Genomic DNA, 17,825 nt, shown 5'->3' with positions numbered 1-17,825 from the left:
TGGCAATGGACAAAAGTCATTGTTATAATTGGTAAGCAGTGAAATTAATAAAAAAAATATTACTAAATGTATGTAATTATTTTGTGTTTTTTAAAATGGTTTTCATTGTTTACAAACTTCGACTAATGGCTTTAGTTATGACCACTTTGAGAGTCTTGAAGTTTTTCATGTAATCCATCTGAGAGTGGTTGAAAAATGGTTTGATTTTAGTCATTAAAAACCCGTTATTTTCCAAATCTATTTCTTTGTGGCCTGGCAACTTTACATCAAGGAAAAAAAAAATGAACATCAGGCATACAGCCCACTGACATGTAGGTTAGAAAAAAACTTGATGCCTCACATAAGCAGGGAACTTCTTGTGTGGCTGCCAGGTATATTTTAAGGTTAAGTAGCCTATGCTACTGTTGCAATATCAATTTACAGTGTTTGCACCAATATGGAGGTCCACAATTTGACACAAAGCCCTTTTTCATGAGAGTGAACAGAAGTTGTTGTAGCATGGAAACATTATATTAATACCAGTAAAGGCTCGTAAATACAGAAGCTGTTTCTGTTGGCTGAGTGCCAGTTTATGTCCTGTCCCCCTGCAGTCTGTAGAAAACCTTCCCTCAGTGTTTGGCAGCAATAGCAAGGCACAGACAGCAGCCAAGACAGTGTTTGACCTTGTCCATCGGCATGGCAACATCCTGAGAGAGGGCTGGAAGAACATCATGGACTCCATGCTGCAGCTGTTCAGGGCCGAGCTCCTGCCCAAAGCCATGGTTGAGGTTAGGACTACATCTCTACTCGCTGCAGCGTTTCCGCTATCTCAGTGATTGGTCAATGTCTGCTTGATGAGAAGGCAACATTCCTACTAGTTAGAGATGTCTGAGTAGATTCTGGATCTTCTGCTGCCACCTACTGTTCAGCCTGTAAACACTGCTTTTTGCTCCCAGGTGGAGGATTTTGTGGAGCCAAATGGGAAGATTTCTCTTCAAAGAGAGGAAACGCCTTCAAATCGGTATAAAAAATGTTATTTCTACTTGATATGTTGATGTTTTCTTTAGAGGCATGTTGGAAAATGATACCAATATTGGTCAAGAAGATGAAACACCATAAAGGAATATAAGAAAGCCTTTTCCCATCTCATGCATATCAGTGGTGAGTCAGCAGTATTGAGTTTTGTCAACTGGCTGACCTTGAGTGGAGCTGAACAGTCAGGACTCAGAGGTCCATCCATGGAAAACCAGGAGGCCAAACAGACAGCCATCCTCTGCATAAAGGTATTGAAGATCTATCCCTAAACTCCTATCAAAGCTTTCACATGTCCTTACATATTTTAAAAAGATTAAATACCATGGTAACTGTGAGGAATGGGACATGGGACCATAGATGAATTAAATAATTTATATATTATTTATCAGCTTGTGAATATTCACTCAATCTCTCTGGAAGCAAAGAGCTATATCGACATTTCTCTCTCATCTTTGATGACAGGAATAATCATATTATTCCCTTGTACTGATAGAAAGCTCTGATACATTGGAAAACGTGTCATTTCTAGGTCATAAACATCATGTAGAAGTGAATGTCACAGCTATTTCCCTGAGCTATGTCTGGAAGAGTGTGGCTTCCACTCTGATTTAGCTAAAATGGGTAAAAAAGGATGCAGATGTCACAATGACATGACACCATGACACCAATTCTAAACTGTACTTGTTCTGATCTATCCGCAAAACATTCAAACATCTTTGAAAATGCTAATTTTCTAAATGATCATCATATTGGATTGGCTTGATGAATTTCTCATCTAGTTGAAAATTTTTCATTTGCACCATTCATGATGCTTCAGTTGCATTGCCCAGGCTTTATGTTTTCATTTCACAAGTTCCATAGTAACACATTGAGGCTATGTTATTGAAGCTGTTTTTTTAATTTGCCTTTTCCCCAAAAGATCTAGATGGCTTGACTTATATTTTTAAAATCCATTTCATCTACATTATGACCCACTTTGTATATTGTATCATAAAATCTATAATTATTCAGGTTTTTGTTTATCATTTTGTAAATTATGTTGATATCTCTTAAGCAATGTGACCCAGAGAAGCTCATCACAGAAAGTAAATTCCTTCAGCTGGAGTCTCTGCAAGAATTAATGAAGGTAATTAAACCCCATAATCTCTGTAAAATAAAATCTATTGATTTTCAATATTGACATTATGCTTCTTCTTTATACAGCAGGTAGATTGAAAGAGTTAAGCAAAAGGAAAAACATAATTCATTCATTTTTGTCAGGATAAAAATGTTCAGTGTAAAGCATCCCCACATAAAGCTCAATTATCTGGATTATCCTCTTCAGGCTTTGATATCAGTAACCCCTGATGAAGAGACATATGATGAAGAGGATAGTGCCTTCTGCTTGGAAATGGTGCTACGTATTGTTCTGGAGAACCGGTAGGAGTTTGGTCTGAATAAATACAATTTCAGCACAGTCACTTGCATCTTGCTTGCATAATTAACATGTTTCTCAATGTTTTTGTGTTTAGCGACCGTGTGTCATGTGTGTGGCAGACAGTGCGGGACCACCTCCGCCACACCTGCATCCATGCTAATGAGAGCTGCTTCCTGGTGGAGAGGGCTGTTGTGGGACTCCTTCGGCTTGCAATCCGCCTGCTACGAAGAGAAGAGATTAGTTCCCAGGTACTGCAGACACATTCCTCTACATCAGTGTTTCCCAAACTGTGGTACATATACCCCCAGAGGTATGCAAATTACCGTTGTGGTATGCGGAAAATTAAAAAAAAAAAAATTAAAACCTGATTTGCAAACAGCCTGATTATTTTTGAAACTGGAATATTCATGGAAATATAGTCTGAGTTGCCCAAAATTACATATATGAAAAGGCCTTAGCCTTTTACAGGGCTGCACACCTTCAGGAGCGTAGCCCTCTGTTTTGTTTTTGTTTTGTTTTTGTTTTTTTTAATCTGTGTGAGAATAGGGTTAGGTTAAATGTGATGATATTTTGCTAACCCAACAGTCAAAAAACTGGAAAGTTTGGGAACCACAGCTCTACATTATTAAGTTGAGACACTCCAGGAAAGTAGGGTAACACTTAGATAGATATTACAAACAAGGATTTCCCATTTCATCACAGTATTATAATTACTAGTTGTAGTGGACTTTATATTGATTTTTTTTCTTATCACATAAAAAAACAGAGTATATTGATCCCAAATAGAACATCAATGTACCTTTTGTAGTTTTTGAGATATGCTAATATTTTGTAAGCATGAGACTCTGAGGCATAACAAAGCCTGTGGGAAACAATAAATTTTAATAACAATGGTAAAGGGTTCAAAGTAAGCTGGAAAGGAATATCCTCTTGTTACCCTCATTGCTAATTCTACTAAACTAACTTGATCTAACAGATTGCATTTCTTAAAATACAAAGGGAACTTCACACCCCTGATTTTCTCTATTTCTATACTTATGCAGGTGCTCCTGTCCTTGCGTGTCTTGCTTATGATGAAACCACATGTCTTGTCCCGAGTCAGCAGGGAAGTGGCCTATGGCCTTCATGAGCTGCTGAAGACTAATGCAGCAAACATCCACAGCACAGACCACTGGTACACACTATTCTCCCTGCTGGAGTGCGTTGGAGCTGGAGTAAAACCTCCAGCCTCCTTCAGGCTCACTTCTGCCAGCAACGACAACGACACAGGTCCAGTATCTTCATTTTGACTTTGTGAATCATTCTTTTTTACACATTTTAGTGGAATAACACCATTGTTGTACCACAGCTAAGAAGTAGTCCTATGGAATAGTTGACAGTATGCAGGAAATCCAGAGTAACATTTGGTGCTATATTGATTGGAAACAAAACTCATTAGATGCCTATTAACATGAGCATCAATGTTATCAACAGATATTGGTCACTTCTTAATGCCCTATTTTTAGTTTTGTACATGGCTCTTATTTGCTCATCATCATTTTGAGGAAACACTAGTAAAAAAATTAATTACGGACTTTTGAGAATTCTAATTCAATGTTCATATGTGGATATATTTGTGTGCATATACTTATGCACCAAGTGTGAATATAATATCATCTTGTTTTTATAATGAAATTATTGACTTCAGTAAATGCTGAATATCAAAAATCACCAAAAAAAATCCAATGTAGAGCATCCTTAGCTATACCATATACTAATTACCACCTGTTTAGGACCAAAGTCTTATGATGCGCCAAGATTGATTTACACTAGCCCTTTTTGAAATGGTAGAGAAAGAAAAATGTTTATTAATATAATTGATGTAGTTTGCCAACTGAACCAATCAAAGGAAATTAAATCACAATCGTTTAACATTTACTTTTTATTTTAACCCTGGCTTTAATACAAACCAGACATATGGCTTTGTGGTTGTTTCTCTTTTTGATAGCAACCAGGTATCCTCCTTCAGCCTTATTTCTGGGTCCCTCTGCTTTTTATTTCTCTCATCATGATTCTTTCTCTTCCAAAAACTGGTTATCTGGCCCTAAATTCACTAATCCTTGCAAGCAATATTTACATATATTGACCTATGTAGATATCTACCAGAACTCTACATGACTACATGATTCAACATAATTTAGTAATTACATTGGCATTATATTAGATCTGAGCAATACCACCAGTGGTGGATAGCAGCTAACATGTATTGCTAGTGGCAGAATGAAAAATGGACAGCTGTAAGTAGTCACTGATTTTGCTTTGTACTTAAAATAATCACCAGTCATTTTTTCAAGTTTTTCAGAAAACACAAAAAACTAGAGACAAATTATCACAAGGATTTGTTTTAGGCAAAAAAAAACCAAAAACAACAATGTCAAAAAAATGGCTTCGGCAGTTATTTTAAGAAGGTGACAATATTCAAAAACAAGTACAAGCTTTTGTTACAAACTAGCCACTTCAATTAAGGCATTTCTTAAATATTTCCTTACATGTTTGCTAATGTATTTTTTACATTGTTTGACTTGCTGCTTCCCCAGCCCCACAAAAGCAAGCATGACAATGCTTAAAGTAAACTTGACAATGTTACTTTTGCTAGGATGTTTACAAAACAAACATGTTCTGTCACATGTAGGGAACATGACTTGTTGGCAGGGTGGTACGGTGGTGCAGTGGTTAGCACTGTCCCCTCAAAGCAAGAAGGTTGTGGGTTCAAGTCCCGGCTCATGCTTGGGGTCTTTCTGTGTGGAGTTTGCATGTTCTCCCTGTGCCTGCGTGGGTTCTCTCCAGGTACTTTGGCTTCCTCCCACAGTCCAAAGACATGCAATTGGGGGCTAGGCTAATTGGATACTCTAAATTGACTGTGGGTATGAATGTGAGAGTGGATGGTTGTCTGTCTCTATGTGTTGGCCCTGTGATGGACTGGTGACCTGTCCAGGGTGTACTCCACCTCTACCCCGCCTCACGCCTGAAAGCTGCTGGGATAGACTCTAGCCCCCCCCGTGACCCTTAACAGGATAAGCAGAAGAAAACAGATGGATGGATGGATGGATGAGTTGCTCGCAAAGGTGTCTCTGTAGCTCCATAATGCTTACTTGATCTCCAATTTGGCCATATTGCCATTTTGATAATATTTTTGGTAATTTTGCTGTCCAAGCGAATAGTGAATGCTTTGAATTAAATTAAATGCTCTATCAATGTTCAATTAACACGACTGATTAAAGATGTTAGTATTGACCCTGTTTTTTTAATTTTTCAAAGGAAATCAATAAGAACCAGAATTACAAATTAGAAATTAAATTTTAAAACCAGCCCTCGCACTATTGAGTTGATTTTATTTACTCAAAAGAAACAACAACAAAAAAACAATGTGTGGAGTGCTGCTTGGGTTGTAGGGGGGGGGCTCTAGAGTGGGTTTAGGTTCAGAAGGTGATAGGCCTATAATTTGTTACCTGCCACAATTGTTTTTTTTTTTTAATCTATTCTAAACTTTTATTTTTATTTGTTTTCCTGTGCATAAACCAAATCCCATTTATTCTGAGTTGTGAAAGTGTTTCTTTGGCCTGCTCAAGCTTATAAAACTGATTATCATAGTTTTTGGTTATGTTTGTTTTTTCCAATGATACTTTCATTCCAAGGTATTTGTTTCATACAATTTTTAACAAATGCACAGGAAACAAGGTATAAAACAAGAATATGTTTAGCAAAAGTGAAAAGGCTCTAAATTATTCAAGAATGTACTTTTTTGTCACGTGGTGTTCACCTCTTAGTTCATATTCAAAATAAATGACCATACATATTCAAATATATTTTAAAATCGCAAATGTGATGACATTTTGCAAATTAATGTGATTTGTAATGTGTGTATGTAAATGCAAATTGAAAAAATAACACATTTGTTTTCTCACTGTGTGTCCAGGTGCCCAATCAGATAGTGAGCTTCCATCCCACCATCCTAGTGAAGTGAGTTCAGACCGTGGCTATACATCTGACTCTGAGGTGTACACGGAACACATCAAGACCAGGATTCCTCGCTCCACAACAGATGTGGATGTAGCAAATAGTGAATGGCTTGTGGTCAGCGCGCGCACACACTCACACACACATATACACATTCAGGAAAAATACTTATATTTAATATACTGTGATGATTTTTCTTCCAGGTTGGTAAACATGACCTGGAAACCAGTAAGATCCCTCAAGCAAGCTCTAAATCTCAATTGAATCACCCACTTGTCAACCAGTATAGCCTGACACTGGGTCAAGACCTGGGCCAGCATGATACCAAGTCTCTAATCAAGTGTGTTGAAACACTCTCCTTCATCGTTCGAGATGCTGCCCATGTCACACCTGACAACTTCGAGCTGTGTGTCAGAGCCATCCGGGTGTTTGTAGAGGCCAGCCTCAATGGGGGTGAGACACTTTGTGTGTGTGTGTGTGTGTGTGTGTGTGTGTGTGTGTGTGTGTGTGTGTGTGTGTGTGTGTGTGTGTGTATCAAATATAAATGTAAATCCTATAGAAGGTATACAGAATGCTGATGTGACTTTCCCAAGTCAGTGGTGAATCATGCTACAGCGTCAATAAGGGAAATTAAGAAACATAGGTAGAATTAATATTTGCTTGTTTACCCTTATTAGAAATAAAGAAATGCTAACATCCTTACCATGAGTTAGAAGGTAAAAAGTTCTATCTACCTGTAGATTTATGTTTCGGCACTCAATGCTTGTTTTGAGTTTCCTCAAAAGGGTGCCTGGCCTGGGCTACTGCGTACTGACTGACTATCTACTCATTATCACGACAGAAATATCAGTAGCTACATACCTCAATTCCAAGTTACGTGAGTAAAGGCTTAATCCTCTTGTACAGCAGCAGTTGTACCAAGAGATGCCTAATAACATTTGCACATTATTGTTATCAACCGATATTGGTCATTTCTTAATGCCCACTATTTAGTTTTGTACATGTCTCTTATTTGCTCATCATCATTTATGAGGAAACACTAATAAATAGATTAATTATGGGCTTTTAAGAATTCTAATTCAGTGTTCATATGTGCATATATTTGTGTGCATATACGTATGTACCAAGTGTGAATATAATATCATCTTGTTTTTATAATAAAATTATTGACTTCAGTAAATGCTGAATATCAAAAATCACCCAAAAAAAATCCAATGTAGAGCATCCTTAGCTATACCATATACTTATTACCACCTGTTTAGGACCAAAGTCTTATGATGCGCCAAGATTGATTTACACTAGCTAGCTTAGCTAGTGTGCCCTTTGAGAGATTCCCTTTACTGGCCCTTTTTTGAAATGGTAGAGAAAGAAAAATGTTTACAAATATACTTGATGTAGTTTGCCAACTGAACCAATTCAAGAAAATTAAATCACAGTCGTTTAACTTTACTTTATTTTTCTAGATTTTCTTTATATTTTAACCCTGGCTTTAATACAAACCAGACATATGGCTTTGTGGTTGTGTCTCTTTTTGATAGCAACCAGGTGTCCTCCTTCAGCCTTATTTGTGGGTCCCTCTGCTTTTTATTTCTGTCTCATCATGATTCTATCTCAGTCTCCTGGCCTACAGTGTTTTCACTCTTCCTCTCTCTGCCCTTTATCCCTCATCAGCCACCTCTCAGCCCTTATCATTCCCTTGTTCCCATTTATCCCTTCTCATGCCATCTTTGACCTACAGTAAAAGAGGGATTAAGGTAAAGAAATGACAGTCGTGCATTTGCACTCGTAGTGCTTGAGGCCATTGGATACAACCTTGCCAAGAGAGCTTGACACAAACGAACAAAAGCAATGGGTCGATCAAAGCACTGGTTTGGGGCATGGCCTTATCTGTGAGACACCAATAGAAAGTGGCAAACCTGCTTTTATTCTACTGAGGCTTTTGTGGTCTGATTCCATTTTTCCATGTTTCCAAGATAAATGGAATGTTTTGCAGAAGTCCCTAACCTTTAACGTATAGTAATGGACCATGCCACTTACACCATGGGGTGTAGACACAGGCTGCATGCCAGTAAATTTAGGTCTAGTGAGCATATTCTCATTACCCATCAGTGAGCCATTTTCACTGCTTCAGTCAGTCTAAAATTCGGATATAATCTCAAGTTAATATGTGCCTGCTGCATTTCATGGCAAACCCAGAGACACTTTAGTAATCTTCCTTTAGGTTGTTGGGATGTCCAGATTGCTACAGAGCAGTAACAGTAATTAAAGATGTAGCCCTTTATCTGGGTAAGTCATCTTGTGCCCTGCAGTTTGAACACTTCATCACACCAAGCTGTTACTCCTCTAACAGTTCCTTGTTTTGGTTTTACACCCCACAACTTTACAGTTGTAATCATTTCAGTCTCAGTGTTTCATCAAGTTTTGTATTTTTATTTTCAAGCTTTTTACAAGAAATATTATCTTCCAGGACCTCTGAGTGATCTTCATCATTTGCTGAAGCCCCCCCCCCCCCCCCCCCCCCCATTGATGTATATCTTGACAGAAGTTTATTCTCTTTCTTAGGTTACCGCAACCACGACAAGAAGAAAAGTCACAAGTATGACTCCACCAAGTCCCGGATGAGGAAGAAGGTTGGAGGAAGGGAGAAGGAGGCTGGAGGTGGCACAAGGAGAGGAGGCAGCCGTGCATCCAGTCAGCGTCCATCACGTTCCCATAGTGATGAGGAGGAGGAGGAGGGTGTCCCAGCCAGTTACCACACGGTGTCATTACAGGTTAGTCAAGACGTAAGTACAAGAGCCCTCTTTACCCTTCTACCTTGTGTTGATTTGAGTCCAGCAATCCCAAAAGCATCTTGTCCAAATAATAGAAGAGATCTTTGTGCTAAATTGAACCAAGATAATATCCCAAACCTCTCCCCAAAAGGGACGTTTAGAATGGGTATAACTGTAACGTCTATATGCTGTTCATAATGTTGCATAGAGATGTATTCCTGGTAGCTATCATGTAGCACAGAATCTGCAGGTTTATGGTGTAGACATGAAGACTGTATTTTAGACTACAGTCCTGCTGACAATGTCCTGTTTTTCTTGGCTTTCCAGTATAGTGTTGGGTGGGAAGGTAAAGGAAAATGCATTGTCTCTATGAATGTGATTCTCACAGGTAGCAGTTCTCATCCTGCAGGAGTGCACATAAATTGCACCATTGCCATTCTCAGAGCATCGTTTTTCTTCTATCTCAGCTCTTGTGTTGCTGATTTCTTTTAACGAAATTAAGCCACAGTTTTGCATACTTAATATAATTCAGCTTTTTAGACTTGATTGCATCTTTACTCAGATTCCACAATTCAGGTCTCATTTACTGTAAGGACTAAACTTTAACTACAAGGCCCCCCTTTCTTAATGGGGAAACAACCTGGCTCTGTCCAAAAATATACCTATAGACATACATTAAGAAAAATAAATAAATACTGGAACTATTTCTTGGAAAAAAATAAATGAGTATGGTAGGTTTGATATGGAGTAATACTTGTACAGTGTTTCCCCCACTGTAATATTTGGAGGAGCACCCCCCACCCCCCAAACAGTACCCTGCACACCCCCCCCCCCGAAACTCAAGTTAATTATATTTGAATTTTACATGTAGCGCCTCATCATAGCAGAGGTCATATAAGGTCACCTTCCTATGGAACAGGTCTAGACCTTGTTCTTTTATTGAATAAATGATTTAGGCTTGTGTTACTGGTCTAATTTACACAAAGGTATATCATTTCACTCTCTACATCATTTTGCATTTACAATTCTCCTCTGTTGTTGGTTTTGCAAAGACGCCACCCTGACATGTACAGACACACGCAAATGTGTTACGTTTACTCCAACCACCTAAAAAACAGGTGAAAATCTGCGTAATTTTTTTATTGACCCAAGCTTAATGCAGGACCAGTGATGAGGATGATAACGCTGGCTCTGCTGGCTGTAGCAGCCTGAGTAGCTCTCCTGATGCTAGTCCAAGCAGAGAACAAGGCAGTAGCTCACCTGCTGTGTACCCCCCCCCCCCCCCCCCCGAAAAGCATCACAAGTCCAGTCAATACAGAATGACAAGTTTCAACCGAACTCGGCTGTCAGAGAGGAAATACGCCTCCTTGCAGTATAAGACTTGCCTTGGTAAGTAAGTAAGAAAGGAAAAAATACATTAAGTAAGTAGATATTCAGTGCCAGTAAAGTTTGACAGCAGGTTAACATTTATTCTACAACAAATATTTTTTTTAAACAATGAAGTAAAAAATAATTCATTTTTTTTAAATGGGGGGTGGGGGTGATTGAGCCTCCCCACAGCAGTGAACTTAGGGGAAACACTGCTATAATTGCAGGAATCAGTTATGTCTATAAAATGCCCATTATATGATTTAATCTGATTCTTCAAGAATTCAGTGCAATTCAGTAATTGATTCTATTCATGTTACAGTACTGAATAACTAAAACACATATATTACTACACATACAATGACCTCCAAGGTGTCATTATCCCATGCTAGTGTGTGTTTTTATACTGCAGCTTTTAGATCTGATGCACACACTGCATACCCGTGCTGCCAGCATCTACAGCTCCTGGGCAGACGAACAACGCCATCTTGAGGCTGCAGGCAGGAAGATTGAGGCTGACTCCCAAACTCTCTGGACAAGCTGCTGGTGTCCACTACTGCAAGGTTGGCTCTTGTCATAACAGCAGGCTCACAATTTCGTGCCATACAACAGAATTTCAGAAGCTGTCAATATTACAGAACAATGCATGAGAATAATATTAGTGATGGATAATTAATGATAAATATTAGTATTGTTTAATTAATATTAATGATGAAGGGTCAGGTAAGTGGTGCAGTTAAGGTTAAATTATTCAAATATTAAGTCAATTTAATCACATGATTAACCATTGATTTTAGATGTGCAATTTGGCAATGGTGGCTGGTGAAATAATATGCTGGTGATGGGGAAAATATGTTTTTACAACATTCTGTAAAATGGGAACAGAGCAGAGGTCAGATCTGTAGTCCACTGACAGCTTTAACTTTTTAGGTTTAGTTTGCTTTTAATAATGATCATAAATAATAGAATGTTTCTTTTCATTCCATTATAAATTTCAAATCCAAAAGAGGGGTGTTGTAACCAACAGTAACTAGGATTTACAGTCTCTTGGAGAAAAACACACAGAATATGGAAAGTTCTGCCCCTCACCGAAGTGGGTTCATTAGGTCACTGTAAACTTAAGAGAGTTGCTTAATTTTAAAATAGCCACTCTTTAAGAAAGGTTTTTGAAAAATAAAGAGAGCCTGACAATTTTGGGAAAAAATTGTTGAAATTTGCTCCACAAAATCTTGAATTTTAGATGACAGATAGAATACATGGTTCAGTTAAGACTGACTAAATCTCTCATGGGTAATGTGGTTTGAACTGTTGCAGAGATACTCAGCGTTGTCTTTTTTAAAAAATGATCATTAATTGTATAACTTTTGCATTTTTTGGGGGTAATTAATTTTTGATAAATTTTCATCTACAGCATATTGACATTATGTCTCAAATTTGTGCCAAAAACAGTCAAAGAAGAGCTAGAAAATGTTTTTTGTTGTTGTTTTGTGCCTTACCATCAGCTGTTCACCGAATGGCACCAAATTCGTCACACGTTCAGGAGCACAAAATGAACATTTCAGGCAGGGTTCATGTCAATCAGACTAACTTTTGCAGTGATACAATTTTGGAGTACTGAATTGTTTTGTCTATAACTTTTGCTTCTTTTTTTTTTTAGGCTATTAAAAAGTGTTTCAATAACTTTTCATCTACAATATATCTACATTATGTGCACAACATTTTGTCCAAAACAAACCAGCAGCTTACAAGGAGTTTGAAAAAGTATGTTTTTAATTTTACAAAATTTTGTTAGTAGTCCCTATTGACTGAAGGGCACTAAAATTTGTACAGTGCTTAAGGGTGAGAGTATTTAAAATTTTTGCTAAGTTTGATGGCAATTAAACACACCTTTGCCAAGATACAGGTCCCTTCCCGTTTTGACTTTAACGTTTTCTTATTTTTAACTTTTGTTATTTTTGAGTTCTCAGTATTTGTTTGATAACATGTCATCTAAATTTTAAATACATTATAAGCCTTGGAGGAGCTTGAAATGCATATTTTTCATTTTGTGCACTTTGTGCCGCAGCGCACCCTATCAAATGATTGGCACCAAATTTGGCATAAAAGTGCAAAGGGTCAGCTATCAGATCTGGACCGATTTCCATGTTAACTGCTGATTTGGATATTAAAAGAAATTGTATTCTTGTGCCGTCTAGTGACTGAAACTTGTAATTTTATTTATTACACTCCACGTGGGGAGATGGACTAATGTACAAAATTTGATATTGTTAGGACTTATCTCGAAAAAATGAATGAGTTCCAGTTTTGTTGCCCTCTTGTGGTCCATTATGACCAAATATAAACAAGTGGTCATGGGGACTAGCGACTACTGAATCATATGGGAAGCTTTTCCTTTGCAATTCTGCAATTTCAGGAAGTGTGGCGGCAAATGTATCCCATATTCCCTGGAAAGTAAGTGGACTGATGTATTGAGACTCTGTCAATCAGCGTTAATTTTTTTAGATTCACACCTGACCTTTCAGACTATTGACACACCTAGATCCTATGAAAATAACAAAAAATAGTTATCATTCCATGTAATGAGCCATTGTCACATGATAGCAGTCATATTAATGAGTAATTGGCATAACGAAGGTGCTGCTGATCTATTTTTTATAATTGTAACAGCCATCTCAGTTACGGGGATGCACTGCTAAGTCAAGTCTAACTTTTTTTTTTTTTTTAACCACAAATTCACTCAACTTAGATGGCATTTAAAGTCTGAAAATGAATATTGGCATTCTCATAAAGACTTATACTGCAAAGGCACTATCACAATAATGACCCTGCTTGCTGAGAGATCAGGGCAACCTCAGCTGAGAGAAGAAATGCCCACATTGCGTCAAGGCTGCGTCCTTTTCCAGGCTCCCTTGCAGAAATTGCAGAAAGTTTTTTTTTTTTTAACTTTTGAAGTTACACCCCTGCTTCAGACTAAATTTTTGTTATTGACTGTATCTTCGCGTATGCAGTTTCAAGATCTACCAATTGTCCAATAATAAAGTTGAATGTCATTTTAGACTTTCAAATATGTTTCACATACAAATAAGTCAGCATAAGAAATTGACGAAAGGAGAAAACATGGCTGCTGATGTGTGGTTTGTTAGCAAGTTGTGGGTGAATAGTTCTGGAATTTTTGTAGAAGCTGCAGGAGCAAATATGCTGCCTGACAAGCCATGCTAATATGATGCTCCCTTTCTGTCAATTTTTTCTTTTAAAACTGTCAAATTCCTTCAAGTGAAAAACATTCCATGCTGGAGTGAATAGAGCTCTCCACTACAGTTCATGTGTCTTGTTCCACATCGTTTTCCATTTAGGCATTGCTTGGCTGTGCTGTGATGCCAGACGACAGGTCCGTATGCAGGCACTCACATACCTCCAGAGGGCTCTGCTTGTCCATGATCTGCAGACATTGGATGCAACTGAGTGGGAGTCCTGCTTCAATAAGGTAATCTTCTTTCTTCCGATAGATAGCCCCGTGGCATGGCTTAATGAGGTTGTGGCTGTGTAGTCATAAGAAGGTTAATGGTTCAGTTCCCAGAGACTTAATGTGCACTGCTGGTTGGCACCTTGCATCCACCATCAATGTGTGAACAATGAACACAATGAATGTGAATGAATGACTGACATCACTTCGAGTACATGAAGGTAAAGATGCTCCAAAAGTGAAGATAAAGATTGAGCAGGATCAATAAAATATGTTCTTGTACTTAGACATCATAGACTGAAACATGTATTATCTTTCTGACACTGCTCATTGTACTTTCAGAACTTGTGGTCCATCATTTTCAAATGGGTCATGTGTGCTGTTGGTTTACAGGTGCTTTTCCCATTACTGACTAAGCTGCTTGACAACATCAGCCCAGCAGATGTGGGCGGTATGGAGGAGACCAGAATGAGAGCCTGTACTCTTCTTTCAAAGGTTCACAGCTACCCATACTATAGAGAGCAGCAATGCCACATAGATATATAATAACTGGGGCAGGGGTCTCTGCACGTAGTCTGACATGAGTGGGTACATTTGTATTTTATTTTTTAAACTATTCATACAACTGTTCATACACATTTAATGATTTCAGACCTCCTCCTTCTCGTGTTAGATCAGACAGACAGATACCCCTGTTGGAGCTGATGGAGCTTGTTTTTCATTTGTACAGGTTTTCCTGCAGCACCTCTCACCTCTTCTCTCTCTACCTACCTTTGCTGCTCTGTGGCTCACTATTCTGGATTTCATGGACAAGTACATGCATGCGGGATCCAGTGACTTATTGGTAAGGACAGATTGAGGACTGAGATTTAACCAGACATACCTCTAATCTTTCTAAAGCTTTTGGATGTATAAAGGTTTTTTAGCTACGTAATTTTACCTATTTATTTATTCCCCAGCTCCCTTGGGCATATGTCCCATTTACTCATACTGTTCTGCTCACTGTTATTTTTCAAAAACAAGCTTTAAAAGTTAGTATAATCCATTATCTTCTGTCACTGAGATAATTTTATGAAATACACAGTGTTTTGCATGAAAACATGACCTGAATTTTATTTTACCTCTGTCGTGGTATGTGTAGTTGGAGGCAATTCCAGAGTCACTGAAAAACATGTTGCTGGTGATGGACACAGCAGGGATTTTCCACAGTGCTGACTCCAGGACAGGGTACTCCGACTTGTGGGAGATAACGTGGGAACGAATTGTCTGTTTCCTGCCTCACCTGCAGGAGGAGCTCTTCAAACAGACTGTTTTACCAGGTACAGAGCAGAAATAGATATTTTCTCATCTGCTCTCACACTGTTCTGCTTGATGGTATATATAGTTATATTTAGCTGTCATAGTGCTATTAAGATCAAGGATGCTCTTTAAAAGAGATACATATTCCAGAATAGCAACCAGGAATTGACTAAAAATTGAGCCAGGAAAGCCTAAAAGACTAATTTAATCTCCTATCCCTGGCAGGATGTATAAAAGGTAACAGAATGAACATCACAGAAATGAAAATGGATGCTAAAAAAAAAGGAAAAAAGCTACATGACAGTAAAATATAGATGAAACAAATGTGCATATACAATAATCATGAAAACATGAGAGAGATGGATAAAACAACTGCAATACAGACATATTGTACAATGTAGAACACTAAAGCAGTGGAGATGGAAGTTTTCGACCGCCATAAGCAGTATCAATCCCACCAGTGATCAGCCCAGTGTAGTGTAGTGTCATCTGCAAACTTAATAATACTGATGTAGTTGTGTAGCAGAGGGCCCAGCACACAGCCTTAGGGGGTACCTTTGCTTACCATTCTTATTCCTTATGTATAGTTTCCAATTCTGACCGACTGGGGTCAGTGGGTATGACTGTGTTGAACACTGAGCAGTAGGCAATAAATTGTGTTCTGACATATGTGTCCTTGTCAAAGGACCAATTCTTATGCCATGCAAACTGCGAGGGATCTAAATTGCCTGAGAAGGCCTCAGTCGTTTTGATATGCGTAATGACTATCCTTTCAAAACACTTTACCACAATTGGTGTGAATGCAATGGGCAACTAATCATTTACACTGGTCACAGAGGTTTTCTTTGGGTGGAGCACAGTGCTGATGGACTTAAAACAGGCACACAGATGCCTAAGCAAGAATCAGATTATAGATATCTGCAAACACATCCACCAGCTCTGATGAGCCAGCCCTGAGTGCATGCACGGTAACGTTGTCTGGACCAGCTTGCCCCTCTGTTCTCCTCAGAGGGCAGTATGCACCTCTGCTGGTGACACAGAGCGTGATGTATTCTGTGTTTCCCTCTGTGGCCAGAATCCTTATCTGTAGGTCGATGTTGAGGGCCTTTAAACAAGCTTAGAACTCACTCAGCTCATCTAGCAGGGTGGCTTGACTGATAGAGATCCCCCCAGTTTGTCTGCTTGTAATCAGTGATGTGTTTCAGACATGCTCACACATGCCCACATGCTCTGGGAATTCGCAGTGTTGGAATATGGCACCATTTTTAGTCTTAACCGACTTCTTTTTTATTAGATCTTTACAGGTCATTTCAGGCCACTTTGTCCTCAGCAAATGCATTAGCATGAGCATGTGTGGAGGGTACTTCACAGTTAATCCAGGGTTTCTGGTTAGGATAGGTCTTGAAGCATTTAAGGGAACAATACGAAACTCTACTTTACTGATGTTTAATCTCTGTTTTAGAACCAGTATCTAGTACTCCAGCAGAATCTGTTCAGCCAACACCCTCTGTGGGTCGACCTCCCTCACCACAGGACCCTCCACCACCACTCCAACAACCGCCATCTCCAAGTCCTGTCCCAGTAAACCCAACAGAATCACAGACCCCCAGCAGACCAGAATTTCCTCAAGAGACCCAGCTGGCTAGTGTCAACGGTAATGCTTCCAAATATCTTGCCTTAGCCTGAAAGCAGGGTAAACAATGTACAATAGATCTGTCTGTTTTCCAAACTCACCCAAGAGATGCTTCTGCAGAAAGTCAATTTAGTGGCCATGCTGACAAAAAGTAACAGTAGAGATACCCTTCCCAGCATCATGTTGGAAGCAGGCCATAATTACAGCATTCATCTCAGTTCTGTGGCAATGCCCATTAGCATTAAATGCTGTTAAATGTTGATTAAACTGGTACTATTTGCAACCAAGAGGAAGATGTTAGTGGAAGGATTTCTTCTGCAGTGCTGCTCTGTAAGATAATTTCAGATCAGCAGACACTGATACATGTTTGTTGCCTAAATTACAATACAGGAACCAGACTTAAGTATTGCTGCATATTTTTAAATTAAAACTAAAACTACACATGTAAACAGATAAAGTTTCCTTTCAGAACTTTGGTGCTAATTCAGATCTTGTGCTTGGCTGTTGGAATCCATCTGATACTGACACAGTTTGCAATTAACTGCCGACAATAGTTGAGCCACAGGTCAGAAAGCTTCCCATGAGCGGCTAGGTTTTAATATTTTCTTTACACCTTTATGACCCCTCAAAGCATTTAACACCAATTAAGTGAACCGCAGTTGCCTCCAGCCTCATGATGAAGTTGGGCAAATACTGACATAAGTGTAAACAAGAAGATGCACTGTAACTGGTATGGCTGATTGCAATCAGTCTCCAGCTTCACATACCAAAACAATTTCACCAACAACAAGTGGCTTCCCTATAGAACGGTGAATTTAAATTCAAAGAATGTTAAAGCCAAACCGGACAACTCCTGGGGCTGAG

General features: G+C 38.7%; 1 protein-coding gene across 4 annotated transcripts in view; it reads left to right on the top strand.

The window, feature by feature from the left end:
• gbf1 (golgi brefeldin A resistant guanine nucleotide exchange factor 1) overlaps window positions 1–17,825 on the top strand; it is a 131,187-nt gene that overhangs the window by 108,942 nt on the left and 4,420 nt on the right. For 2 of the 4 annotated variants that reach the window (XM_086179925.1, XM_086179923.1), the window contains 16 exons: window positions 591–767; window positions 936–1,000; window positions 1,139–1,262; window positions 2,069–2,140; window positions 2,339–2,433; window positions 2,526–2,679; window positions 3,475–3,700; window positions 6,387–6,544; window positions 6,631–6,880; window positions 8,990–9,198; window positions 10,979–11,129; window positions 13,920–14,050; window positions 14,423–14,524; window positions 14,760–14,873; window positions 15,171–15,348; window positions 16,791–16,982. In XM_086179925.1, coding sequence (XP_086036051.1) covers window positions 591–767; window positions 936–1,000; window positions 1,139–1,262; window positions 2,069–2,140; window positions 2,339–2,433; window positions 2,526–2,679; window positions 3,475–3,700; window positions 6,387–6,544; window positions 6,631–6,880; window positions 8,990–9,198; window positions 10,979–11,129; window positions 13,920–14,050; window positions 14,423–14,524; window positions 14,760–14,873; window positions 15,171–15,348; window positions 16,791–16,982 — 2,398 coding nt within the window. Of the gene's footprint in view, window positions 1–590; window positions 768–935; window positions 1,001–1,138; window positions 1,263–2,068; window positions 2,141–2,338; window positions 2,434–2,525; window positions 2,680–3,474; window positions 3,701–6,386; window positions 6,545–6,630; window positions 6,881–8,989; window positions 9,211–10,978; window positions 11,130–13,919; window positions 14,051–14,422; window positions 14,525–14,759; window positions 14,874–15,170; window positions 15,349–16,790; window positions 16,983–17,825 lie in introns of all 4 variants that reach the window. The other 2 variants (XM_086179924.1, XM_086179922.1) reach the window with 1 other exon arrangement.

Source organism: Aulostomus chinensis, chromosome 16 (assembly GCF_037954235.1).
Source record: "Aulostomus chinensis isolate RoL2024-O1b breed Wild chromosome 16, RoL_Achi_v1.0, whole genome shotgun sequence".
NCBI lineage: Eukaryota > Metazoa > Chordata > Actinopteri > Syngnathiformes > Aulostomidae > Aulostomus > Aulostomus chinensis.
The sequence above is the reverse complement of the archived record's forward strand: the minus strand, read 5'-3'. Positions and strand labels throughout refer to the sequence as shown.